At 43.1% G+C, this 27,742-nt stretch overlaps 1 protein-coding gene across 1 annotated transcript in view; it reads left to right on the top strand.

Annotated features, from left to right (window-relative positions):
* The window catches only part of znf608 (zinc finger protein 608), a 49,997-nt gene extending 23,920 nt beyond the window's left edge, over positions 1–26,077 (top strand). The window contains exons 5-11 of the mRNA XM_070834437.1: positions 10,433–10,520; positions 13,898–16,358; positions 17,410–17,887; positions 19,900–20,069; positions 21,869–22,016; positions 23,487–23,543; positions 26,023–26,077. Of these exons, the coding sequence (XP_070690538.1) occupies positions 10,433–10,520; positions 13,898–16,358; positions 17,410–17,887; positions 19,900–20,069; positions 21,869–22,016; positions 23,487–23,543; positions 26,023–26,042 (3,422 nt within the window). The 3' untranslated portion in view covers positions 26,043–26,077. The remainder of the gene's footprint in view (positions 1–10,432; positions 10,521–13,897; positions 16,359–17,409; positions 17,888–19,899; positions 20,070–21,868; positions 22,017–23,486; positions 23,544–26,022) is intronic.
* The last annotated feature ends 1,665 nt before the right edge of the window (positions 26,078–27,742 follow it).

The following is a 27,742-nucleotide window of genomic DNA, read 5'->3' on the forward strand; positions in this document are numbered from 1 at the left end:
TATTTTATTATTGTTTTGATGATTGTTTTGTGGACCATCTGCTGTTAAAGGTACCCTACAAAGAAAGTTAGTGATTCAGAAATATTAAATATTAGAGTGACAGTGGTGGCTAAAATATGCAAAAGCCTTTAATATGTTGACGCAGTGATGTTGTGTGTGTGTGTGTGTGTGTGTGTGTGTGTGTGTGTGTGTGTGTGTGTGTGTGTGTGTGTGTGTGTGTGTGTGTGTGTGTGTGTGTGTGTGTGTGTGTGTGTGTGTGTGTGTGTGTGTGTGTGTGTGTGTGTGTGTAAATAAGCAGAGATGTGTCTGAGCTGCACGGTGAGTCTGAGATTGTGCTGGTGAGGATGTGAAAAGACTTATGGGTAAATAAAATACTTTTTTCGCGCATCAGTGAAAGCGAAGATGGTGGAGACGCATCAGCAGCTTTTCTGATCCGCAAGTTTGACTTTGACAAAAGACTTTTTTTTCTTTTTTATTTCGCCTTGATGTGTGGAGAAGCAGTGACTCATCCTTCACTGCACTCCGTCAGGCACAGCGTGTGTTTTTTTTTTTTTTTTTTTTTTTTTTTCAAATTTGCATTGTTTTCACATTTGAGGATTAGTGGTTGTCCTGCCCGTTAAATCTCTGACTCTAAACAGACGGAGCGAAAACTCCACGAAGTGTGAAAATTCAGGTGCGATTCATGTGTTTGTGTTGGTTCCTCCCAGTGAAGCTAAAGACGCCGCTGGTTGCAGGAGAAATCCAACAACAAGGGAAACTGTAAGTGGAGACTATTTATTTAGAAACTGTAAAAAGGACGGCATCCAAATTCCTGCCTGGACTCAAAGCCGAGTAAATATTTCTTTCTACCTTCATAGATTTTCAGTTTCCAGAGTTAAACCTTTGCAGAAAATTAGTTGTTTGACCAAATAATCTGACATGTTGGTTTAGCTGCTGTCATGTGATTTAAATATGCACTTCTGGTCATGTGATAACACATAAGGACTCCTGTCTCTGTTCAAATGTGGCCTCTGGAGTCAGATGTGAACGTCCTCTGTGAGTCCACTGACTCCTGGCTGATGGATTTGACCCCGGTTGGCGTTGTGAGGGATTGTGCTCAGGTGTGTGCAGGTGGCATCGGTCCACTGTTCAGCGTCCTCTTGTGACCTTGCGGATAGCGACTCTCAGGTATCAGAGGGAGCCGCAGAAGTAGCCACCAGTATTATAGCGCCGCTGCAAGAAAACCTGTCGTGCACCTGTTGTTTTCTGTAAACCTGCACACCCACGGCTCTCTCCGTGCTGCCAGTCGAAGCGTGAGGATACAACACTTTCCTTATTTCCCAAATCAGCTCCTCAGACAGTTCTTCCACATTTGTACATCCTGGCTTCTGTACTGTGGCTGCGTGGGTAGTAAAACTTCCCCCCCACACACGACAACAACAACAACATGTTGCTCCTGTGATGTATATTTTGTCATTGGAGGACTTGTTGCCCAAATATCAGTGTTAGATCTGTTACACTACAGGCCACCGCAGCCAAAACATCACCTTTCAATGTGTCCTCATTGTGGATTTAAAGAGCTGGATGTTTTAACACAGTGTGCATCCTGAAAAGATAATGGATTCACCTTGTTTGGCCAAACAAGTGTGGGTTTTAAAAACATATGCCACAAGAAAAAGTACATGGTTCTCTTCTTCGCTTTGTACTTTTCTAACAAAAATAACCAAAATCTAGTTTATTTGTAAAAATGACTGCATATCCTCACAAGAGCACTTTTGGCGTCGAGCTGCACTTCATCATGAGTCCAAAAGAGGAACCAGAAACAAGTCCAGCACTACAAAATGATACCATGGGAGCACCGGGCGGTGGATCAGACGGCCCGATGATTCACCCGCCGATTTTGACGCCACCGCGCTTTGATAGGGCGTTAACGAGGACAGCGCTCAGCACTGCGGCCTCTCAGCGGAGGTGTAATACCTTACTGCAGGCTGCTAATGAATAAATCCCATCTCCCTGCGCCCATCTCGCTCTGCCAGCCGCGGGGCCTCTGAAGTGGAGTGTTGAGTTTGGCGGAGAAGCGTTTGTTTCCCGGCCCAGTATTAATTAACTGGAGCTACTCACTCCGCTCGGGCAAAAATAAAACAGGAGAAGAAGAAGAATAAACAAACACATCACAGAGGAATAAATCCTCGGCGAGGAGGAGAGCTCCTAAACAGGCCAGAGAGATGGAGAGAGCAGAGAGACTGACAGTGAATAAAACATCTTCTGCCTCTGACTCTGGAGTGAGAGAAAACCACACGGTGGATAAAACAGTCGATGCAGGAAAAACACTGAAATGAATTTAAAACGCTTCCTTGCAGACCTTGACAACCTTAGCTCAAGTTCTATATTTGACACAATCATTTTTTTCCACCTTTAACAGGTTAAAAAGACAAAATGAAGACAAGACAGAACAAAATGGAGATGAAAACACCAAAATTATTAAAGTGAGCCCCCAAAACATTTAAAATCATGGTGTCCTAATTCTAAGAAAAAGTAGTAGTCAGCAATTACTCTGGAAATTTACCAACGACAGTTTGGATAATTGATGAGTCATTTAAATCATTCAGTAAAGGATAGAAGTTTAGTGACTCATCCTGACCAACAAAAAGACCAACTGATGAGTTGTAGATGAGTGAAACGTTAAAGTCATTCTCACTCGATTAGAAATATTTAAGAATATTTCATTAGCGTCACACCGCGACAGACTGGACCGCCATTTTGAAGCCTCAAGTTTCACTTTATGGACGTCACCATCTTGGATTTATGCAGCCATACGTTACGCTTGTTGTCACGAAGACCTCCTCTGATTGGTTAGTGAGCAGGTAGCCCCGCCCTAAAGCTCCTCCCTCCTCTCTTCCTGATCTATCTTCCTCTAAATGGGACCATAATTTACTAAATTAACATCCTGCTGTGCTGAGGAAGACTTCCATCCAATCAGACTTCCTGTTTGGAGCCAGTGGAGCCGCCCCCTGCTGGACGGTAGAGAGAGTGCAGCTTTAAGGCTTCACTGCTCAGACTGCTCAGTTATACAGTCTCTGATTATGAGATGGATTTAAATCACATCCTTCAGGTCTGACTGGGTCGCTAACAGGTGGATGTTGCTCATCAGATGGAGCAGGATGCAGATCTGTAGAGGACACTTTCAACATCCCTCCCTCTCCAATCAATTAGACGTCGACTGTGTGCTTTTAAAAAAGAAAAGAAGTTTATGCAGCTTAAGATCCAAACACAGACCTCTGACCTGTGACTCCACTCCGACAGCTTCTGTGTGACGTCATCGTTCTTCAAAGTAAATACTTATCAGGAATATTTCAGCCTCTTACAAGGAAAGATTTAAATCTTCAGAAATGATGTTCATCATTAGCTGGAGGTGTGATAACCTGTCGTTACACAGGCCGAAGACTAATCACCTTTTCCACCAAGTTTCACCCACATCTGCCTCCATATTTTCTGAAGACGTAAAGAGACAAACAGGACTCGTTATTTCCTCCTTGGTGCAGGAACTGAATGCAAACAGAAAACATCAAAGTGTCGTGTTTTCGAGGTTAGTGTGAGAGATCGAGCAGCAGCAGCAGAGCAGAGTAACAGGATGCATGAATAAATACACGTGGAGCTGTGCATACTGCATGTGCTGCCACGAACAAACACATCCAACTACCAAATACTAATATGCAAACGTACGGTGTGTATTTTATTAACATACAGAGATATTCTGAAGAACAAGGACAAAGATGGAGGGATGAAAGGAGGGGTAAATTGGAGAAAAGGAGCTAGAAAATGGATTTGATGCTCGGTGTGAGGAGGCTGACAGAATTGGGGAGAATGGAAACAGAGGTTTTGTCTATATTTCTGAAGCACCTGGGGGACGGAGAGATGGAGAGGAATGTAAAGATGGAGGCCGGTGGAAACAGATAGAGGGATGAGGATGAGGATGGACAATGTCAGAGTCAAAGAGAACGAACGAAGCACAAAGACAAAAAAAAAAAAAGAGACATGAGAGTGTTTCTCTTCCTGTGGTTTTCATGCTGGCTGCCGCTCGGGGACTATCGCTCAGGAGGCGGAGGGAAGACTCGAGCCCCCTCCTCGTGATGGCGGAGGGATACGGGGGGGGGGGGATGCTGGTTGCATGTTAATTAGGCAGAATACTAATTGGAAAGACAGAAAGGAAAAGAAGACGCGCTGAGGAGACCACCATTTCAGCTTCACACCCTCCTCCTCATCCTCCCTCCTCCTCCTCCCTGCAGGAGGCCGGAGTCTGATGAGCACTAATCAGACGGTGATTGGCTCCACTCTTCAGACTGTCTGACTGACTGTCTGTCTGTCTGTCCGTCTGGATGCCAGAGATAAAGTAAATTACAAGGATTGTAAATAGTTCCTGTTAGAAGTGACGTGTGAAGTGACAGAGAGTTAAATGAAAAGCTCATTAACACCCTGTTAGCTTAGCTTAGCTTAGCATAAAGACTGGAAACAGGGGGAAACAGCTAGCCTGGCTCTGTCCAGAGCTCACATATTAACACGTCATAGCTTCAGTCTAATCTGTGTAAAAGTGAGGATTCATTGTTTTACGTGGGGTTTTTGTCTCAGAGCAGTTGCCAGGCAACCAACAGAGACTCCAGGATGCTGCTGTGAACTGTGGGAAATACGTTTACATACCATGTGGTCTGGGTGAATACTTGATTCTGATTGGCTGCTGGGTGTCCGTTAAAGTGATAATGGACGCCTGCTAAGTAGTTCTGGTCAAACTGGTCAAATTAATGTGCCGGATGGAGTAACCATAGCAACAGGGACACCGTCAGAGCCTCTGTTTACAATTCGTCGCAGCACCTCACCAAGCTAACGTTAGTGTCAGTGTCTCGTCCTCTGAACACCACAGGGTGGAGACACACGAGCTGCAGGAAGTAGACTGATCCCCTCTGAGCCCTGAACACTGACACTGGATCACGTCATCGCTCTCTTGAACAGTTCACACATTAATGATCGTCGATCATTTTGTCTCGAAGAACTCGGCACAAGCGATCATCTCACATTCAGCCCTCAGCTTCAGGCTGCAGCACGGCCGATCGTTTGCTCGTGAAAAATTGATTTGGGGACGGCGACACAGCTGGTTAGCTGCTATTGTTGTTGTTTAACATGTTGTGAAATTATATTTACTGACGCTCAACCATACGCAGCATTATTTATGTTGAATGTAGCATAACTTTAGCTTTCTGGCTTTCTCATCTGAGAGGATGAGAAACATCTCCCGGTTATGATCCATCCTATTTACTGCTTGTGAAAACTTTAGGTTTTGGTTGCAAAATGCATGAAAATATAAATGAATGGACGGTTCTCTGCATCCACGTCGTCCGTTAATTTCTGATAATGGAGACCTTGTTGGGCATCATCCCTCACTTCAACAGTTAATGTGAGGAACAGGAAAGATAACGCTGAGCACTTTATGGTTTCTGGTGTTGTATCTTCTCTGATGATGATGATGTGCAGTTGATGAAAGGAAACTTCCGCTGACAACGACTTAGTGAATAAAATAGGTTTATTGCAAAAAGGTCAGTTGTCTAACAGGCACCATGGAAGCCTGAGAAGACGTTCAGCCAATTGTAGGAACAGACAGCGTAACCCCCAGCCCCTGTCTTCTCCTGAGCCCATTCTCTGGTCATCTTTTATACTTCTTCTTGACTTCCCAGCTCAACAGCTGACGTCTTTGTTAAAAAGGTACAGGAATGTACCAAAATACCATTTGTACTCAAATAAGGAGGTAAAATCAATCACTCCTGTCGAGTTCATCCTTCATTTAGATAGACAGACACCAACAGGCACAACAGGCACAGCCATACAGACCCACCAGATACACACTGGGAACGTAATGAGGAAATGTTTTCAGTCGGCATCTGGAAAGTTGTAAATGTTTCCTGGCAACATATTCAATTTGTTCTCTGTCTCTTTCTGCTGGTTCTCTTTGGACACCGGCAGCATTTATTGAAGACGAGGGAAAGATTATGGTGTTTTGATAAAATAAAATTGATAAAATAAAAAAAAACTACTTTTTTTTTACATTTAGACCACAACCATCTTTCCCAGTCCTTAACAAAAGTGCTTTTGTTGCCTAAACCTGATTGTGGAGGGGGATCAGGGCGTGAATCTGGACCCTCCCCCCCCATCCACCCTGACCACCTCCCAGTCCGGCCACTCAAAGAAAACCTTTCCTCTGCACATAATCTGTTCGGCACTGCAACATAATTAGGAAAAACAATTCATAAATGTCATCTCTAGGTGTCTGGGTGGTAGATTTGTCCACAGCTCCAGCAATGTGAACTTTGATTTTTAATTTCTTTAATCAAATTTGTTTTTGGGTGAGGAGGCAGAAAGGCAGACGAGGCAGGAAGGAAAGGAGAGAACATTTTGTTTTTCACTCAGTGACAGCAAACAAACCTTGAAGTCACGGAGGCGGACGCTCAGATTTCGGGACTGTTGGAACGAAGACTTTCTGATTGATGCATCCCCTCATTTGAAAGAGTTGTTTGTTTGCACGCAGAAGCTCTGAGAAGCATTAATGAGACAAGGCGTTTATTTCAAGACAGTTTGGAAATTAAAAACAGGCTCTGAAGGATTCTGAATGTCACACAAGTTTTTCAGAACATTATACTTGCATGAACACCCGCAGTCATGACAGTGAGAAAGTGATGAGCTATCGAGTGTTTGGGAGTCACGCTGACTAAAAATAGAAACGCTGTCTCATTTCAGGGCTTTAGGGGGCCGAGCGGAGAGGAAAACCTCTGCACCGGGACATTAATTACAGCACAGTCACTGGAATTAACAGGAATTAAGTTTAAGGTCGTAAAAAAAAACAACCTGCGACAATCCTGCGATTCAATGATGAAGGTTTGTGGGACAGAAGTCAACCAGAAGACGACACAGTTTATTTTTTATAGATTTAAACCAAATTATAGTTTATAATTAAATAATAAAAGCAATGCACATCCATCACTGTTGGCCAGTGAGTGTTTACCTGGAGTGAGAGCAGGGATATTGATATTCAGGGACAATGCTGGTGCGGCTGTGCTGTGAATGAAAGCTGTAGCACTGCAGGGACGAGCATGTGACGGGGTTACGTCCGTCTGGTGAAAGACGCTTTCACATGCAGCGAGCGAGCCAATCACGCCCGTTTCAATCTCGTTTACAGCCGATAACTAACAAGCAATGCAACTTCCTTTTTCCCAGAATGGCTTGAAACTTTGACGGATTCAGAAATAAGTGAGCTCCTCTTAGTCTGCACTGAAAGAGGGTGAAATTGAGAGGCAGCTCTGTGGAACAGTCAGAGGGACCCAAGCAGCATCTGCTGGGCGGTCCCTTGACTCATCTATTGTGAGAAGCTGTAAGACGGAAATGTTTCTGAATATAGCTGCACGTGTGAACAGAGAAAATCGCTGGCGGTGCCTTCAAGGTCATCCCAGGAATTTACCAGGAAGTATGTGTGAAACCTTTAATCAGGAGAACCTGAGATCCTTCTCAAGTAGGTGATTAAAGCCACAATGTGAAGTGGACGCCCCACCGTTTAATCAGGGCTTCATGGGAGTAACACAAACTAATCCTGACCTGTAAAGGACCTTCACCTGTCTTAGCAGAACCCAGGAGGGATTTTATTTAAACCAAACTGACCCGACAACAGCTCCATCCGAGCCTGGACGGACTCTGAAGACACGGGCCTGAATGTCTCGGCTGGTTTGGATCTACAGGCGCTGAAGAACACACATACAGTTAATTAACATCCATACTGGTTACACTGGCTTTGATCACATCCCAGAGGAGGATGTTTACGTGGAACATGAGAAGCCTGGGTTTTTTTTTGACTCCTCTTCTTTAGTAATGTTGTTGGAGCTGCAACAGTTTGTTGATTAATTGATTAGTCGATCGACAGAAAACTAGTTTGGCAGCTCGTTTGATCATTTTAAGTCCCTTTTTCAAGCAAAAATTAAAAAAAAAAAGTGTTGTCCCATGCTCTCAAATGTAAAAATGTACTTTTTCGTAGTTTGCATTACAGTAAATTGTATTTTTGGGGTTTTTGGACACAGTCTTAACGGTTTTCTAATGTTTTATAGACCAAATGATTTATCGATCGATCGATACAGGAACAAAAATAATGGTTAGATCCAGCCGTAGTTTCTTCTTCTTGTGCAGGTGGCAGATTGATTGAACAAAAACCAGAATAGGACATTTACATGTGGCTGTATTTCAGTTTCATAGGAGTTTTCATAGGAGTGTTGCAGCCACAAAAACAGTGAACACAATTATACAGCCTCTAAATGTGAGGTTGTAGAAAATGTTGAAAATATATTTAATTAGACAAAGTAGCTTAATTGAGTATTTGAAGAGAATATGGGGAATAACAAGTTGTTGACTAATCAAATCCATCCAGCTCATTAAGTGCAGATTTTAGGACCTTGAGGTAAAAACAACAATCAGCCTGATCACCATCCACCTCTTGTCAAAATGAGCGACACACTTGGTCGTGCTTCTCGGCTCTTATTTATCTGTGAGAGTGTTTTCTGACGGTGCCATCAGGCTTAATTGAAGAGCAAGAAGTCGTATGTTGCAGTCAAATCTCGTTTTAAGGCTGTAATGCATCCAAAATTTGATTTGCTCGGCGTTGCCACTGGCGCATCACAAGAACGGAGGTTAATGGTTTTCAAATGTCAGTCTGGGAGTGTGTGAGAGAGAGAGAGAGAGGAAGAGGACGAGAGAGAGAGAGACCTTTATTTCGGATGGCTGAAGGGTCGTCAATCATCAGATTAGAGCTTAAACCTTGAAGACTAAATGTTGCTTCCAACTAAAACCTGACAGGACTGGATGCTCACATGCACAGATGACGCTGGCCAACATCAGTTTGAGCTAATTTTCAGGCTGTAACAAACAGTTTGAACCAATTTGAAAACAAATTCGAGCCTCTGAAAGCTGTGAACCATTACCGAACCGTCATCTGCTGCTGTTCCCTGACGTCTGCTCATCACATTAACTTTTCTTTCTTCTAAGGTGCACAGTGGCCCTTTGATTTCTGCACAATCAGTGCTTCATTAGTTTCCTCATTAGATGCAAGTGAGAACAAAGAAATGATTCTTGCCGAGCTACATAGGACGATATGTGTGAGAAAAGAAGTAATGTAAAAGGTGAATCTCCTTTTGGGGTCGGATGTGCGGTAAAATAACTTGTCTTCTGTTTCTGAAAACCCAACGTGTGGCTTTAACCTCATGAACACAAGCCGATCTTTTGGTTACGGGCCTTTATTTGCACATTCATGCTGAGAGAAGTACATGAAATAAAAAACAGAAATCATGAAATGAGCGTAATAGAATAAATAAGTGAATAACCAGTGAAACAAGCACACATCATAGCCTCCATAACCCATTAAAGTAGACTATTAGCCGTTAGCTACCCTGTTAGCATAGCCAGTAATTACAATCATAACGTAGAAATAAACATAAATTAGCGTTCTTCATTCACCACGTGAACTTAAATTGAATAAAACTTTAGGAATCTTTACTAAATTCGATCCTCATGGACATTATTATACAGATATATTGAAGCCACGGACGTCTACAGAGTCCTGAATGCAGCGTCGGAGGCTATGAAAGTTGCTCAGTGGTGCGTGAAGCCAAAATTATCACCCAGAAAATTATCATCTTCCGCATTGGGCCTCTCCGGGCCGGCTAGCTGGAATGTGGATAAAATGATTTAATCGTTTGGCTCTATTAGATGTTATCTGACCGAATGGATCAAATTCTGATGGTGATGCTCAAAGAAAATACATCCACTGATTTACAGACGTCTTTTTCACAATGTGAGTCTGTGGAAAAAAGACTTTTGGGCCCGATGGCGTCATGTGATGGACGCCGTTCTTGTAATTACACGGTTTGGCTGCTGTGTAAAATTGGCTTTAAAGCCTGGCGCTCTTCCCGGAGGCCTGGTTGAACCTGGCAGGTGTCGAGTGGACGGGTCCTTTTAGACATGCTTGCTATTAATTGTATGCTCTTAATTCTTTTACTAAGATGTAAATTATTCTTATAATGAACTTAAACAGTAGAATAACTCTTAACTCTTTGAACACACCTGAATCACGCAGAATAAAAAAAGCTTTTAACACCTTTTTTCCTCTACAAAAAATATTTAATTCTCCTCATCTGTTTAATTACTGACAAATTAATTTCAAGCAACAACATCTGTTCCAGGAGGATGTGCATTCTGGGATAAAACATAGCTTATTATGTAGATTATCTTGTTATTGAAGGCTGTTTTAATCATAAACAAAATGCACTTATTTCCTATTTAAGCTCTGAAGCCTGTGCTGCTCTCGGACCTCTTCATCCTGGTCCCGGTACGTCCAGTGGTAAGCTTCTGTGTCTCTGTCCTGTGTGATCGACAGGTGTGCTGGTGGTGAACGTGACGTGGAGGAAGAGGACCTATGTGGGAACTCTGTTAGACTGCACCAAACACGACTGGGCTCCTCCGAGGTAATGCTACACCCTGTTCGGCTTTTTCTTCACTCTCTCAGATCACTTTAGAGGTGCATCACACAAGAACGATCATTTTATGTTGTCTTAAGAGTCATAATGTCTGGAGAAATGACAGACTGCATGTTGAAGCAGGAGCGATACCCTGACTTCGATATCGGCCCCTGAACGATACTTTTTTCAATACCAGTTCAATAAAATCCCTTTTAACATGATTATATAACTTAATTACAACATTACAGTGCAAATCTTTACATTTATTGTTTGGCTCCTTTTGACATTTTTACTCACTCAAAGTGGTTTCAGAACATAAATATATTTGTTCTTTAGCTTTATGTGTCAACATCTTGGTTTTTCTCCACTTAAAGCAGTTTATAATAAACTTATATACCACAGTTTTATGTTGTCTGTTAACATAGTATCAGGAAATGAAGACGTATAAAAGCCAGACTTGAACTGGGAGCCTTCAGATTAGCACAGGGCTGCTCTACCTCTTGGCTAACGGGCATTAGCAGCTCCAGCTTAAGCGAGGAGACAACCAATCACCTGCAGTTAAGAACTGGGGACGAGCTCCATGCTTATCTGATGAGATTTACTGTTTGGGCACTGAAATGTAGTACTTTCAATACCCCCTAGAACTGAAGAGATTAAGCCGGTGCCATTAAAATATCAAAGTTCGATACTCAGCCCGCTCCCTGACCAATCGTAGCTTGCCGTCCTTCATGACTTGTGTGATGTTATCGGAAAGGAGGGAAGATAACAGGACAAGTTATATTAAATCTAATGTGAAAAGTTGCTCCTGACAGCTGCAGTCAGCTTGGATTTGCAGCAGTAAATTGATTGCAGCATCAAAATGTCCACAGGAACTCAGTATATGTACCAAACACTCTCCAATAAAGCTGAGGACACGGCATGTTTATCCTTCATCACGTGTAGATTCATTTAGGCTTGTCGCTAAAGTATTGACAGAAATAAATCTAAAGATACAGCATCCAATGGTTTGCTGTACTGCCAGCTGTGGCGTTGGATAAAAATAAATGCGTAAAATGTGAAATGTTATCTCTCTTATCAAGCACAGAGAAAAGGTATCGAATTAAGTGCTCTGTTGGTATCGGTGTCACATTAAAGGCTCCTTTAATGTGCAGTAATATTGCTGCTGTTATAGTAATTTAACAATAATGCCAAGCCCTGCATATAACCAATCAGTGTGTGATTACAAACACATGTTTTACACCTGTTTAGGTTCGGTAAATAACATTATCACGGCACAACGCTACTATAGTCAGCGCTTGTTTCTTATAACCGTCACCATGACATTTTGTTCATGTATTTATTTTCGACATACAGAAACAGTTGCAGCTACCAGTGAATTACAGTTCTAAAAACATCACATCATTTCGGTCCAGTTGGACTGCGATTGGCTCGTCACATCGCCACGGGGGAAACACAGAAGTAGAAAATTAGGACACAAAATTTGGCCACAAGCGACAAAGCGGCGTGATGAGTCGATGCTTTGCCGTGAGAAATATCTTTGTGCACAGCGAGTTGTGTGTTTCTGTCCATCACAGCTGTCAGCACTCCGACTGAGCCTGCAATTATATTTGAAGTCATTTCTGCCTCTAATTGTAAACACATTTTAAAGACGGGCCTTATATGATTATTCCCACTTACATCTGCTTGGCGTGTTTCCCTGTTTGATGTCTCATGTTTAACCATTTTATCATCTTTTATTTGCTGATGATTGTTTATTTGATTAACTGAAAAAGGCTTTTTTTTTTTTTTTTGTCCAAGTCCTTTAATGCTGCTAAAATGATAAAAAAAAAAAAAAAAAAAAAAGGCTAAATTGGCTCTGGGGCTGTTCGCTGTTGTTCCATGATGAGCTTTAACAGAAACGCTCTTCACTCTGCATCCCAACTGTTTTACAAATGGTGAGTGGTTTTTGTAATTGCTGAGTGGAAAATGTGACGGTCCCTCCTCGCAGTGCTGAAACCTCTCAATTATTGCTCCTGTATGTAAATGATTGTTGTCATGGCAATTACAGCTTAATCTCAGATACCAGGCATTAAATTGCTTTTTTCATTTGGACTGTTGTCGCTGCGGACGTCCGTTTAGCGCTGACTGAATGCGGTTTTATCATATAATTCAGTGGAATAAAATTCTTCCTTTTCGGCGAGTCATTATTTGCCATTGAATGAAACTATAACCGAAAGAAAAAAAAGATGCAATGATTAAATTAAAAGCACAAAACATAACAAACCGAGAAGATACTGAGAAGAAAACCGAAACAACCAAGGGGCTTCGATTTTTCAACTTTAGTTAGTGAGATTAGTTTGGAGCCGGATTACTCAGTCAATGAAAAACTATTTTTAATAGATGCATGAGAGCATCAAATAACCTTGAAGTGCAAAAGAAAATGCGTAAAATTTCAGTTAGCAGCAGCTTCAGTGACATTCAGGGACACACTGACATAAAAAAGCAATTACAAACATCATAGGAAATGTGAGATATCTTTTTTAAAATCACAGAGGGGGACTAGAAAGTCTAGTCTCAACGTGCTTTGCAGTCTGTTCCATTAATAAGGTGATTAACACCCAAAACAGTCCTTCCAAGGTCAGAATTTATTCGGTGAGTGTTTAACGCCAATCAGTCCTGAGAGGAAGTGTCATAATTAATGCATTAAAAGGCGAGCACACATGCAGGGCTCACGGTCCAGCTTCGAAAACAGAGCCTCACTCTGTAGATGCATTTCCCTTATCCCGGCACACAGGTTTGATATAAATAACAATGCACGAGTGCTGAAAAGCATCTCCAGTGTTAAGATGCGAGACGCTGTGGTAAACAGCATTAAAAGACTTCAAAGTAGAAGGGATGGCATGTGAATACAAAATGCCTCAATATCAAATACAGAGATAACTGTGGATTATACAGGTTTTTTCTGTTATCAAAAGAGCAGCAGGCTTTGTACAGAAAAAAATCAATTTTCATCCTTGACGTCTAGGTAAAGTGGTGCACATGAGCCTTGAATGATAATCTGTTATCTCCCAAGGTTTTTGTCTGATGGTGCAAGAGTTCAACTTGGGTGACGATATGAACATGTTGCTCTTGGGTTAAAACCTTTCAAGAACAACAGCAGCAACAAGGAAAACAGCCTTGTTTTCAGCTCGATACAACACAACACAACACGATACGATGTAAAACTAATTTAAAGTCAAATTTAACAAAAAGAAAATCTTAACTAAAAAACTTCGGACAGAACCTGAAAACTTTCTGTCGGGATCTGTGTTGGGTGTCACACAAAGTGACACGACATATATCATATACATACATATCAGGAGGAATTCTTCTCTAAATCCATCGTTTTTCTGTTTCCTGTCCAGGTTTTGTGAGTCTCCCTCCAGTGACCCTGAGTTGCCGGGTGGACGTGGCCGGGGGAAACGGATGCGAATGGCGATGGGCGAGCGGCCGTGCATTGAGCCGGCGCCTGCTGCCAAAGTCAGAGGTCTATCACAGCACAGGAGCCGTGGAGGCGGTGTGGCTGGAACCGCCGCACCCATCCACAGCAAGGGACGGAGGGGAAGCCTGAACCTCATAAACAGCAACTGCCGAACGCCTCCTTCTTTCTTCACTGTGGAGGAGGTGAAACCTGCCAACAGCACCTCCTCGCTCTCCTCTGGGAAGCGAAAGAACAAACCGCCGGCTGACCTAGACCTCAGCTTGGTCTCCTCTGACGACATCAAAAATGGGAATGGGAAGAGGATCCGAGCCAAATCCCGCAGCGCCCCGTCCACGCCGCAGGGCAAATCCGACCCTTCATTCATGGACCCTGGAGGAGGTTGCGCCTCCTCACCACCTCCCCCACCCATTCTCATTGACTGCCCCCACCCCAACTGCACTAAACGCTACAAGCACATCAACGGCCTGCGCTACCACCAGACGCATGCACACCTGGAGGTTGAAGAGCAGAGGAAGCCCGAGCTGGAGCCGATGAAGGATGGGGAGAGCGAGGAACGGCTATCGGACTGTGAGGACACCATCAGCAACATGACATATGACCTCTCAGAGACAAACAGCAGCACCAATAGCAACAGCTCCTCTAAGAAACCTGCTCCTCTGTATAAGGTGACCACGGTGGGGTCTCCTAAGAACAGGCGGCTACTCCTCAGCACTGACCACAGCCCCACAGCCAACTCCAAGACCAGAAGAACCTCACTGCTGAAAGATGGGCTGATTGATGACCTCAGCAATCTGCCCATCATTTCCAACATGACCGTGGTCCTGGAGAACTGCATGGTCCCAGACAGGAACTCCACAGTGGAGATGCCCAAGCTAGAGGCCGAAGGTTTGATCGACAAAAAGGGAGGCACGTGTGACAAGGGCAAGAAGGCCAACGGGAAGGTGGAAAAGCTGTCCAAGTCACGGACTAACCGGCCGATCGCTCCAGCCCCTGCTCCTCCCAAGCTGATTGCCATACCGAACACAGCATACCCGACCGGCACAGCAGATACTGCCACCTCACAGCAGCCCTCACCCATGGCGGCTGTGGGCCTCACCAGTAAAAACCTCCCCCTGAAACCCATCAAACCAAAGCTGAGCATCGTTGTGGAACCGAACCTCGTCAAAGCCACCCTGGTTACCTGCAGTAAAGAGACCAGGAAGAAAGAGAAGCGGAGGCTGAAGGACAAACATAACAAAGACACAGCAACCAGGACACCCAATGGTGACAGCAGTGCAATCAAAATGGACGATAATGGCTCTAAAATTGGTGTCAAAGAAATTTCTGGAAGCCTTCTGAAGGAGCACCTCAGTAAGCAGGATGTAATAAATGGGCTCACGGAGAGCCAGGAGAGCAGGATGGCCAGTATCCGAGCTGAGGCGGACAAGGTCTACACCTTCACCGACAACGCCCCCAGTCCGTCCATCGGTGGCTCGTCGCGGCTCGACTCCAGTGGTAGCTGCCTGGCAACAACAGACAGCAAGAACAACAGCCCCGCCTACTCTGACATCTCAGATGCCGGGGACGATGGGGGGTCGTCCGAATGTCGCTCGGATGGAATGAGATCCAAGTGTGGCTCGTCTGCTTCTTCAGAGGTGAGCTCTAGCAGTAACCACGGTAACTCTGGTAAAAACCCTCCCGCAGCATCCGCCCCATCATCAAAAGACCCCCAGTCCCCTTACTACCACGGCTACGAACCCTACTACCTGCAGGGGTACATGCAGTCGGACAGGCAAAGCAGCAGCAGCATTACTTTCCACAAAAGCTCCGTCCTTGATGGCAAAGGGAAAGACAGGAAGGAGGAAGTGAAAGAGGACGACAAAAGCTCCTCCCACGAATTCTCAGACTCAAAGAAAGGCGACGGGCCGCCTCAGTCTCAGCTCCAGCTGGCTATGAGTCAGACCCAGACCGCCTTGGCCCAGTCGCTGTACTACGGCCAGTACTCCAGAGGACTGTACATGGACCAGAAACTGCTGCTGGCCTCCAAATGCTGTGACCAGACGCACAGTGCAAAGCAGAGGGGCGAGAGGGGACAGGGGGTGAGAGACAGTGACGACGATAAGCATATGGTCGGAGGTTCAGCTGGTGGACCCATGCTAGGTAAAGGTCCAGAAGGAGCTAAAGGTTGCTGTCCCAAACCCGTCCTGTCCTACGTGGAGATGGGTGAGAGGGGAGAAAGGGGACAGAGTCTGGGCTTAAAGACGGTGCACGGTGGCACGGTGGACCTGCACCAGGTCTCCATGAAAGACTGTGATGACATCAAGTCACCCTCCTCTTCCTCTTCGTCATCACTCCACAACCCAAACAGTCAGACAGATCTGGACTCAAATGTTTCCTTTTCCAGTGTAAGTTTCTCCCTCTGTCTATAACCCGCCGCCGCCGCTGATGGTGTTGTTGGTGTGCTTTAATGACTGTTATTGAGTGTCACAAAGAGATTAATCACACACGTGTACAGCCAAACCAATAGGTGCTAATAACAAAGACCGCGTGGCTTTTGTGGTGCTGTAGGTCTACTCTTAACGTACTACTCTAGTCATTTCGGTTGAAATTAAAAAAAATTGTGTGGTTTGATTTGATGGATGCAAATGTTTTTAATGTTTAAAGTAAGAGTTAATGGGGGGGAAATGTATAATTCCAACTTTAGCTGTAAATGTAAAACATAAAGAAACAAAAGAAACTTTTCTAATACATAAGTGTTGGTTTTGATATGAGCTGCTTTTTTAGAAAGCTTGTACAGATTTTTAAACATGTCATCTCATGATGCAGTTAACCGCTAACTCTAGCCATGCTGGGTCATGTACAAAAAAAAAAGGTTGTATGAATTGAATGAAAGCTGCGTTTGGGAGGTTAGATTGTTTTTTTCCTTCAGTTTGGCCTGATTTCTGCAGTTGATCATGTGTGAGACGTGTCTTGATCCGTGTCATTGAGAGGGACGCCACACTACTCACATCCCACCTGTGAATGGCCGCCTGCTGTTGAAACGTCGTCATCCTTCATCAACATCACACCCAGAGCCAGTGATAGATGGTCTGTCTATGGTTCTGTTCACTCAAGTACACAGTGTTTCCTCTATAGTCACTCAGCAGCGGTGGGCCACCGCCACAAGAAAATTCTCCACCCCTCCTAAAAAGAAAACGCACAAATGAAAGTCATGAATTAGCGTTCCCTTCCCTCCAAAAAAACACTAAAAGAGGCAAAACGCTAAAGGGCTAACGTTTAGACACATGAAATACGTATTAAGTTTTAGCTCTGCAACCGGCCGTATATACAAAAACTGGGACAGAGACGAGGACCGAAGTTCAACTGACCCCAAAATGACTCCCACCCACCACTGTTAACATAGAATTATAGGGGAAACACTGCAACTAGCACCAACACTTGTCCCCATCGATCTAGCCCTCAGACGGCCCGGCCTGGGCTCACTGCCTCGCTCACAGCAAATACTCAGAGCTACAGAGTCAACATGGAGAGGAGGCCGAAGAGGGTGAAGTAGACAGGGGAAAAGAATGGGGAGCTACCGTGGAGCCTGCCGGGGCCAAGATGACCTCAGGAGGAGGAGGAGGAGGAGAGAGGGGAGGAGGCCTGGGCGGAGATGCCAAAAAAGCCAGGCTCCACGGATCCCATGATCTCCTGCCCAGCATCGACACGGAGGATTCAGACAGGCTGGAGGGGCTGGATGATCAAGGCCAGGAGCCGATGGGAGGGCTGTCTGAGGAGTCCCAGAGCGCCCGGGCGGCGGTGTCTCCTCCCATGACCCCCCAGCAGCCCTACATCCAGTACCAGCACTCCTCCTACCCACCCTACCTGGCAATGTGTGAGAGTGGCGGGGGCTCCTACAGAGGGGTGTCCCCAACCCTGGTTCACAATTACCCAGGTAAGGGTCTGATTAAAGATTTGGGTTCACTTTACAACCATTAAGCAACAATTTCACCTTAAAATTACAGCTTCAAGGGGACACTGACGTGCAGTAGGGAGAATCGCACCTCTTTTATTCCCACTCGGCGCCCTGAACGCTTCCTCTTACACTGTGGCTGAGTGCGTTCGATCTCCAGCGGGAAGCACGCAGCACTTTACGCCTGTTTGTTACACCCATTTTGTGTGTGCAAATGTTTTCAGGTTTTCTTTGTTGTCAAAGTCACAATCGGATATCAGCAGAATCAAATGTGCATAGTTACGTAGTCTTTAAATGGATGTTTTGGCATAGTGGGAAATACTGTGGGTCACTTTCTTGCTCAGAGTTATTGACAGCACTCAAGTCTCGTGTATAAAAAGCGAAAATATGTAGCTACTGTCAGTTAGAGTAGCTTAGTCTAAAGACTGGAAACAGCTCACCTGTCGCTTTTACCCTTCGATTTTTGTAGGAATTCAACAAACTGAGCTAGTGAATGTACTTACTTAAGCTGAAATTTGCAGGATTAAAAACTGTAAAGAACTTTAAGTGGCAAGCTCTGTTTCTCTCTGCACCAAGCTCTATGGCGATAAGTGGTGGCTGCGGGTGTATTTTCAGACTTTGTCCTGTCAGAGATGCAAAAATCGTCCTTGTTGACGGCCGCTTTGCTTTGTTTAACCGTCTGTTTTAATCTGAATGTCGAATTTATTTCTTTTTCTTTGGATTTGAGCTTGTTTATGAAGGTTCAGCGTCTGTAGGTATCAGCCTTCTCTTACTTTGGTGGACGCCACTTGTGAATTCTCACACGTTGGTAGATAGTGAATTAATTGACATTTAAATTCTTCGAGACAGCCACTTTAAATGTCATAACATGTTTATTTTTATGGGACATATTGTGTTGGTGCTGCTGTTTAAGTTGAATGGATTAGGAGGGTTGAGGTGTCAGTTAAAGTGAGTATTGAAAGCAGTTTCACTGTCATTTTTAAAACCCTGTCGTGAAGTTGAAGTGCTGAAAGTCGATTTAACAACGGAAAAGTAGAAGATGGGAGCAGTTAAAAATGTCAGTCAAGAGTCGAGCCAGTTGAAGAGTAAGAGAACTGTCTTTTATTCTCGTTTAGCTCCTTCTGCGACCCCAGTTTTCATCGAACGAGCTCACTGAACGCTCCCTGCCCAGCAGAAAAAGCAGACAGACAGTTAAAGACGAGCCAAAAAAGATATTTCTCTCTTTTAGTTCACAGCTGGTTTGGTGGAGACCAAACCAGAGCTAAAAGGAGAGTGAATATTGGAGATGCATTGATCAGATGCACACACTCACCTGCTCAACAGGGTGATCATGTGTAAACAGCCACCTGTAAGCCTGAACATTTACAAGATGTCAGATCTTTTTGATGGGGTTTCTGCATTGTTGAAGGGTTTTACGGTGTAAGAATCACTTTAAATGTACCGAATGGCATCAAAGCTAACTCCTATTCTTACCGTAAAAGGTTTATTTGTAATTACAGTGAAGATGTTGAGCTTTTAATCCCTTAAACCCCCTGAATTCATTCACAAACCCTCTTAAAACTCCTCAACATGATCTAACGCATGAATGTATCAGTTAACCCTAAACGTGGAATGAAAATTATTAAGCTTATTATCAAAGCTGCCTCTGAATTTGCACCTTTAATGAAAAATTAAGGACCTTTTTTTTTTTCCACAGGTATTTTTAAGCAACAGATTTAGAGAGACAACAAAACAAATTAGCAATTTAGCAAATTAGCAAGCAAATTAAATACTATACAGCACAGGTTGGCATTAAACATACACTTCCTGATGTTAACATAGCCCCCAACACCTAACAGGAGAATCCACTAGGTGCTATGATAAATTAAGGGACTGTATCTTTAAATACAGCAACTAACTAAAGCTTTAAAATGAACTACTGTTATATTTTCATGATACAAAGTCATTGTGCATGTGTGTTTCCTCGTCTGTGCCTGTGTGTCCGTGTCCACCAGGTTTCCACTACCCTCTGTACGGTAAGACGGCGGGCAGGGAGGAGTCGGAGGTGACTCCCCCCAGCAGAGGAGGAGTGGTGAACAGCAAGCAGAGCGGCGACACGTCCTCGTCCTCGGCCATGGAGCTGCTGCAGCAGCAGAGCCACCAGTACCACGGAAAATCACCTGCTGTGAGCCATCGCTCTCTTTACTGCCACATCCACTCCACTGTGCAGCTCACAGCGTCACTCCTCTGACGCTTGTTTTCATTCACACAACATTCGACATCTGCTGAAAAAGACTGAATGAAAGAAGGTTAAAGGCAGAACACAGGAGTCAGAAGTTAATCATCTCTGCCTGTAAATGTTGATGCGTTACTGTAGTTCAGCCTTTGTCTCTGTACAAGTATAGTAAAAATATTATTTATCCATTTTTTCTATAGTAAAGAAGACTCATATCCTCACATCACATGCTCCGTCATGACTCTCTGCATACTGTACCTGTGATATTAACACAATTACATTAATTAGATTCATGAAAACTCCAAAACAGAAGATGATGAACTGAAGAATATGTAGAAATAGTAAAAAAAAGAAGGAAGGATTTGACAAAAAATGAATATTTAGTTTCTTATTTAGAGTTTTACCTACCTTTCACCTATTAGCCCATTTATAACTGACGATACTGCATTGCTTTAAATCTCTGTTCTTTCCAGACAGCAGCTTTTTTAAAAATAATTTAACAACAGAATTTAAAAGAAAAAACAACTCGATAATTGCTTGAGTCGACTGTTAAAACACTTTTCTTCCGGCTCTTCACAGTTAACAGTATGTGATCCTTGTGTTGATGTGCAGAGCAGACAATCAATACACTTTTATACTGATTCACAATCTGCTATAAAACCACGCAAAGGCTGGAAGGATGGACATTTTCTAAAATCTGACATACTGTAGTTCACTTTGGAGCAGTTGATGAAAACAGAGGAAAAACATTCAAAAATGAGGATTAATAATTAAAACTCTTAAATTATCTATCAAAGGATAGCGCTGGTATTTTTAAACCTGGGTCCTATTTTTACATAATTTGGATTTGGAATGACTGCTGGATACCAAAAGTGTTGGAATTGGTCCATTAGCCTCAGCCAACAGCCGTGAAACTGGCTGCAGTGGCTGTTATGTAATCCTTTGGGGCAACTGTGCCCGATCAAAGAACATCCACTAAAAGTGCTTGTTTTTGCCACTGACAGGCTCAGATTGTTATTCTAAGTGTGTGACAGCATTATGGAAAGGATCCCTACAGAGAGAGACCTGGAAGATCCTTTTGGTTTAACCACAAACAGCCGTTATATCGCTCTCTGCACACACACCAGACTACATTCACAAAAACAGCCATTTTACCTCAGAGAAAACGGGCGTTGCTGGTCTGCCGCTGCCTCGATCGGTTAGTTTGTTTGTATGATTGTGTGACTTTGATGTTTTTTAGGGTTAGTTCAGATCTGTACTAATGCGTTAGAGCACCAAAGGCACAGCAGCTAAACCAGCAACTCCTGCGTTCTGCGAGGTAAAATTACCGTTTTTGTCAAAGGAGTCTGGCAGCTTCAAGTGGAAATTCAAGGGATAATTTGCAATGAATTTAGAGAATAAAGATATCATCTAGACATCTTAATCCAACTTCATATCAAAAGCAATATCTTGATTTGGAACCTGTAGAGTAAATTTTACTCACTATTCACTTCCTTCAGTCGTATTTTGCTTTGAGCAGAATCACATGGATGTTAGAGGAGCTGCAGCTCATGAAATGTCAGGATTTCTCTTTCTAGATGCTGTTAAAGTGTTAAAACAGGATCATGCAGTAATAATAATGCACACCACTCTGTCTTTCAGTGCTGTGCCTCTGTGCTTCATGTACATGCAACAGCACAGGGGATGGTTTTAGACAGAAACTGTTCAGCCAAAGGTGTAAATCCAGGTGTGCTCATGTGTTCCCACAGCCCGGCGAGAAGGGCTCCCCCGAGGGAGAGAGAGAGGCGGAGCGAGAGAGGAACCACGTGTCGTTCGCCCGGCACCTCCACACGCACCACCACACACACCTGGGTATGAGCTACAACCTGATGTCAGGACAGTACGACATCTACCAAGGTAGGACACCACACTGAGGCTGACCGGCTTGTATCAGTGTTCAGCTGTCACACAGGGCAGTAATGATCCGCTTTGTCCTCACACTGTTCATCAGTATTAGTTGACAGTGGGACTATTTCTTTTTTACCCAGACTTTTTGCTTCCAGATGGTTTTCCTCATCTTTGTTTCGTCTTCTCTCAGTCAGTGTTATGTTTCCAAATTTAGGGTTAATTAGTGACGTGTATTATCTTTTATAGACATTTATTTAACTGAAAACCACACAGTAAAAATACTCACATGTGGAAGTCCTGCATTGAGAATGTTACTTAAATAAGAATATGTAAGAAATGCAATTAAACTAGTAAATGTGAAATGTCCCCTGTGATAGTTACACACTGGAAGCAGCTTACAGTGATTAAAAACAGAATAATTAATGTACAAATGCTGTTTAAATAATCTGATTGTAGTAATAAAATAGCCCACTTTCAGTGTTTATTTGGGGTCTTTTCATATATGACATACAACATGTGGAAAAACATGTTAAAACTATGGAATTCTTAGTTTTTTTTAGCATTAGCAACCATGATAACAGAAGCTAATGGGGATCCGAATAAACAACGAAATGAATAAGTAAAGAAATACAGACAGACATGATCACTATTAGCACGTTCCATTGTATTATAATAATCAACATTATTACATTTTTAATACGGATGTTTTAATGTTTGAGCAGCAAACATAGTTATAGTTGCAACAATTTGCTTTGTAGAAAAATTCAGAATCTCCGTCGCAGCGGCTCGAAGCGACACCTTCACAATGCTTCTTTTGTCCAACCAGCGGCTCAAACCTCCATAGTTTTATTGTCATATGTTCAGATAAAAACACGTTTCACCACACAATGAAATTCTTGCTTTTCCCTTTCACCTTCAATGCCACGTCAGGATTTTAAAAAAAAAATAGATAGATAGAAAAAGAAAGTAGCTTTACAGACAACATCACTAAAAACACTGAAAGATTATTAAAAATGTTCTACTGTGCAAACTGTTATGTCCTTTTAATTTATAATATCATATTTTCTAACCTCTTCAATGAAGGAAGTGAAGTAAACAGTGCAATATTCCCCTTTTGAAATGTAGTAGAGTAAAAAAAAGTAAGATTAAATGAAATACAAGTCCCTCAAATGTGGATTTAAGCGCAGTACTTCAATAAAAAGTTGTTTTGCTCCACTGGTTTTCCTCCCGTGAGGCTCTGATAGTGTTTGGAGGAGCCACCATCTCATTCAGCCTTCCAGAGGGATCGGTAGAAAATGGAAATACATGTTTAGGTGGAGGCCAGACACAGACTGTGGCTTCGGCTCTCTTTAAGCCAGCCGCTGCACTCCATCTGCTGCCTCTTCACTCAGCCTCTCTGTCTGCATGCGTGGAGCTTTGCAGCAGATCTTCCTGTTGGCTTTGGATGTTTCACAGCTGATTTTTCTCACTGTGTTGAAGGGTTGAGCTCCAGGTCGCTGGTGTCCAGTCAGCAGGTGTCAGGACACTCCTCCGCTGGTGAGTTTGGTTTTGAGACACTGAAGCCGTGTGCTGCCGATAACACCTGACTGTGACAATCCAAAAAAAAAAGGAGAGTTCAGATTATTACAGGGAGATGGTGCTCACACTCCACCTCCAGGACGTGCTGCTGTGGACGGAGGCAGCAGGAAACCAGATTTTAGCCACAAATAAAAGGCCTAGATAGGCGGGCGGGGGGGCAGACTGGCTATTCCTGTGTTCTGTGAGGTTAAATTACTGCTTTTGTCAATGGAGTCTGGCAAGAAAGAGAGAGAGAGACTCTTTTCAAAAACTCCAGGCTATCCCTTTAGTGCCAAAACACCAGATTATCTACTGCTCCTCTGGTTTCCTGTTGTTCTGTAAAGATATTTCAGTGTCTGTGCTTCAAGGCAATAATTTGATTAATATGTTTAGGTAGCTTAGAGATGGGATTTACCAATTTAACCTGGTAAATAATAGCACTGGTTTACATAAGTGCATTCATCCCCGTGTGTTTGGATCTTGGTAAATTAAAAAAAAAAAAAAATCTGGGTCTCTGTTATTTCCTCTAAATTTTTCACATATTAAAAAAAAAAAAAAAACTACATGAAATTGGATCACGGTTTTATTTTGCGCCTCACTTATTAAATAAATTGAGCATAAACGCTGCTTTGTCCTTTTCCTGAAATGCCAGTTTTAATAGTGTTCCCTTAATCAAGTTAAGATGAAGTAATTAGCCTGCATGTAAATGTGACTTGCTATGCTGCACTGTCATGCAGGGGAACTGTGCTCACACACACACACACACACACACACACACACACACACACACACACACACACACACACACACACACACACACACACACACACACACACACACACACACACACACAGACTACTGGCTTGGTAGAACTGCGGTTTTGTTTTTAAGCGTTTCTCACTTTCTGTGCTGAACTTCTTCTTCAGCCCAGGCGTGCGCTCAGTGTGGATCACGCACTCGTAAATTATCCACCTAAGTTTGCAGCTCATGAAGTTGAATTGGCCAAATATTTCTTTTACAACACGCAGAATGAGCTGGAGAATTGTCTCGTCTTTGGGGCCGTCTGGTGGGTCAGTAAATCAAATATCTAAACCTTCTCTCCTGGGAATAACAGCTCCAGCGTAATCGGCTCTCTGTAGGCTCGTGCCTCGTTGCCTAAATTATCATTCAGTAGAATATTACCCACTTTGCGGTGTTTTCCATATATTTCCATAGGCCATGTATCATGGCTTTGTTTGAATGCGTGACATAATGCAGAGGGAACCTGCCAGGCAGTTAAACAGCATAATGTGATGATTACCTTACTGGTGCAAAGACTGCAGTTATCTATAAATGGTAATTGCTGTGAAATAGAGGAGATTAACGGGAGCGATGCTGACAGCGGAGGCACACAACAGCCAAGAAATGAAGAAGAATAGCAGTGAGTTTTCAGCTGAAGCCGAGTGCACATTTTCAGACCAATGATCCGAAGATCACTATTTGATTATCTTCTTATCTTGGGAACAAACCGCTTTCTTACAGTCACAACTTAATTCTCTCATTATCTCTAAATCACATAATGGTTGCGTTAATGTATTTGTATGACTGTTTATGTTATCATCTTCCATTTTAGAGGGATGTCCTCGAAACACATTTTCAGCTTGTATGGAGGCTTCTTTGCTTCAGCTTGCCCTGCTTAAAGGATAACTGGTATTTTTACCTGGTGTCTTATTGTTTAGATACTTTAAGTTTGGAACTGGACTACAAACTACAATTGCTTCAGTGTAATCCATAATCTATCAAGCTATATCCTGACAGGCTCAGAGTGTTATTCTAAGTGTGTGACAGCATCATGGAAAGGATCCCTACAGAGAGAGACCTGGAAGATCCTTTTGGTTTAACCACAAACAGCCGTTATATCGCTCTCTGCACACACACACCAGACTCCATTCACAAAAACAGTGATTTTACCTCAGAGGACACAGGAGCTGCTGGTCTACCGTTGCCTAGATTTGTTAGTTTGTTTGTGTTATTGTTTGTTTTTTGTGTTTTAAAGGTTTAATTCAGATTAAACACAATCATTGTGTAACAAAAAATAACATACAAGTTAATCAGCAATCCCATGTTCATGCGAGGTAAAATTGATGTTTTTCTCAACAGAGTCTGGTGTGGTTGCAGAGAGCGCTATAACGGCTGTTTGTGGTTAAACAAAAAGGATCTTCCAGGTCTATCTGTAACATAACAAACCCTTTTAGTGGATGTACTTTGATTTAGTGGATCACTTCCAAAGCTCTCTGTACCTACCAGTCGTTTCAAACCCAAAATATGTAAAAATGGGGTTCAGGTTTAAGAATATCAGTTATCTTTTAAAGGGGAAACCTTTTGTTTTATAAGCAGTCACGCTACTTCTGGTCTGAAAACACCTAAAGTCTTGACTCCTGAGCTGAAAGCCTCGTCTTTTGTCCTCTCGTCTTCACAGAGACTGAAGGGAAGAAGTAGGACCATGTGACCACGTCTCACATGAGGAACGGCAGATTTATTAGACATCAATTCCATGGTGTTGAATAAGCTTCGCCTCGCTGAGAGGCAGAGAACTAAAGTTAAAAAAAAAAAAAACCTCTTTCATTTCTTACTAATGACAACCACCTGTTTTATAACACGTCATCGAGGACCAGGCGGGCCGGCGGAGGGACAGAAAGCAGGATCGGGACCTGTTTGAAGGAGGATACTCTCTGTACAAATCCAGATCAGTGACTTTTGATGCTTTCAGTTGTGGAGGATTTTGACAGAAGCAGGTTGTGTGTGTATAAAAGGAAACATCCCAGAGCACCGTGCACTCAGCCCTCAGGCTGCGGGGTTCAACTTTATAAAAGGCACATTTATCGTAGTGTATTATGATGATGATATGACTGAATGTACTGATGATGACTTACATTATCCCAATAGTGTTGATCGTTTTTTTTAAAAAACTCCTATTGGGAAACAGCATTAGGAAGCTATAAAGTCTATTATTATCCTTATTATTCTCATTATGATTATTGAAGTGGTCCTCCTCCTCCATAGTGCTGACACTACATTTGTATTACTAACCTGTACTTGAGCGTAACCATGTTGATTGTATTGTCTTTATGTGAGAGTAAACCTTCACATCGACCCGCCCAGTGCCATGTAGGAACCCAGTGGTGTAAATATTCTGTACAGATTCATGGCAGAGCACTAACATGCTTTATCGTACTCTATGTTGATCTCCATCAGCCATGCAGGGGAGCAGCGGGCCGAGCGGGAAAACCAGCAGAAGCAGAGCTGCTGGTTCTTTCAGCGGCGGATCACAGTCGTCCTTCGGGCCACGCGTGACGCACTTTATGTCGCGTACATGTTGTTGATCATATTGCCATTTGGTTAGAGCTGAGGATGACATTTATTAGTCAGTGTTAGCCCCAGTTTGTGCCTCTTGCATCATTACTGTTTTTAGATTGCCCCCCTCCCCTCCACAAAAACAACAAAGCTCTCCAGTGTTGATGCAGCATGTCCACAATCAACAGTTTACACGAAGCAGCAGTTGGCAGAACAATCTCACCATCAGGTCCTTTTAGCAGCTGATCTGGAGATTTGAACTGCATCACATGATTCAAATTGATAAAGATTGGTAAAGAGAGAGAGAAGAATCAGCGGTGTGGTGTCAGATTGGCTGCCAACATCCAAGTTCATTCCTTTATTTGTCCCACGACGGGGAAATGTACATTTATTAACAGTAATGTTTCAGCTCATTAAAAGAAACCTGCTACAGATATGTGACGTAGCAAAAACAGCTGATATAGACCTGCTTTTTTTTTGTATCACTGTGATACAACATGGCTAGAAATATGGGCAAGCATCTTCTAAGGGTTGATTAATTACCCGTTGGTCAGTAAGTATATGAAATCAGAGGTTCCACCTGCGGCTACAGCAGGCCAACGAAGAGTGGGTGCTATTTAGTTTGAACACGAAAGAAAAGTGTTTGGTCACAGCAGCCCTGAAGGACGATTCCAGTGTGAGTTTTTGCTCATTTTCTACATCCATGTCTTTGTAATTACCTCTACAGCCAAATCTATACTCAAAACTAAATGGAATTTGGTGCGTTGGCTCAGGTACAATCATGAGTTTATGACCAAAAAGAAGCTCCGCCGCTCGTCAGTCAAACGTGTCCAGGTTTTCACACC

This window comes from Pempheris klunzingeri, chromosome 7 (genome assembly GCF_042242105.1).
Source record: "Pempheris klunzingeri isolate RE-2024b chromosome 7, fPemKlu1.hap1, whole genome shotgun sequence".
NCBI classification, from domain to species: Eukaryota; Metazoa; Chordata; class Actinopteri; order Acropomatiformes; family Pempheridae; genus Pempheris; species Pempheris klunzingeri.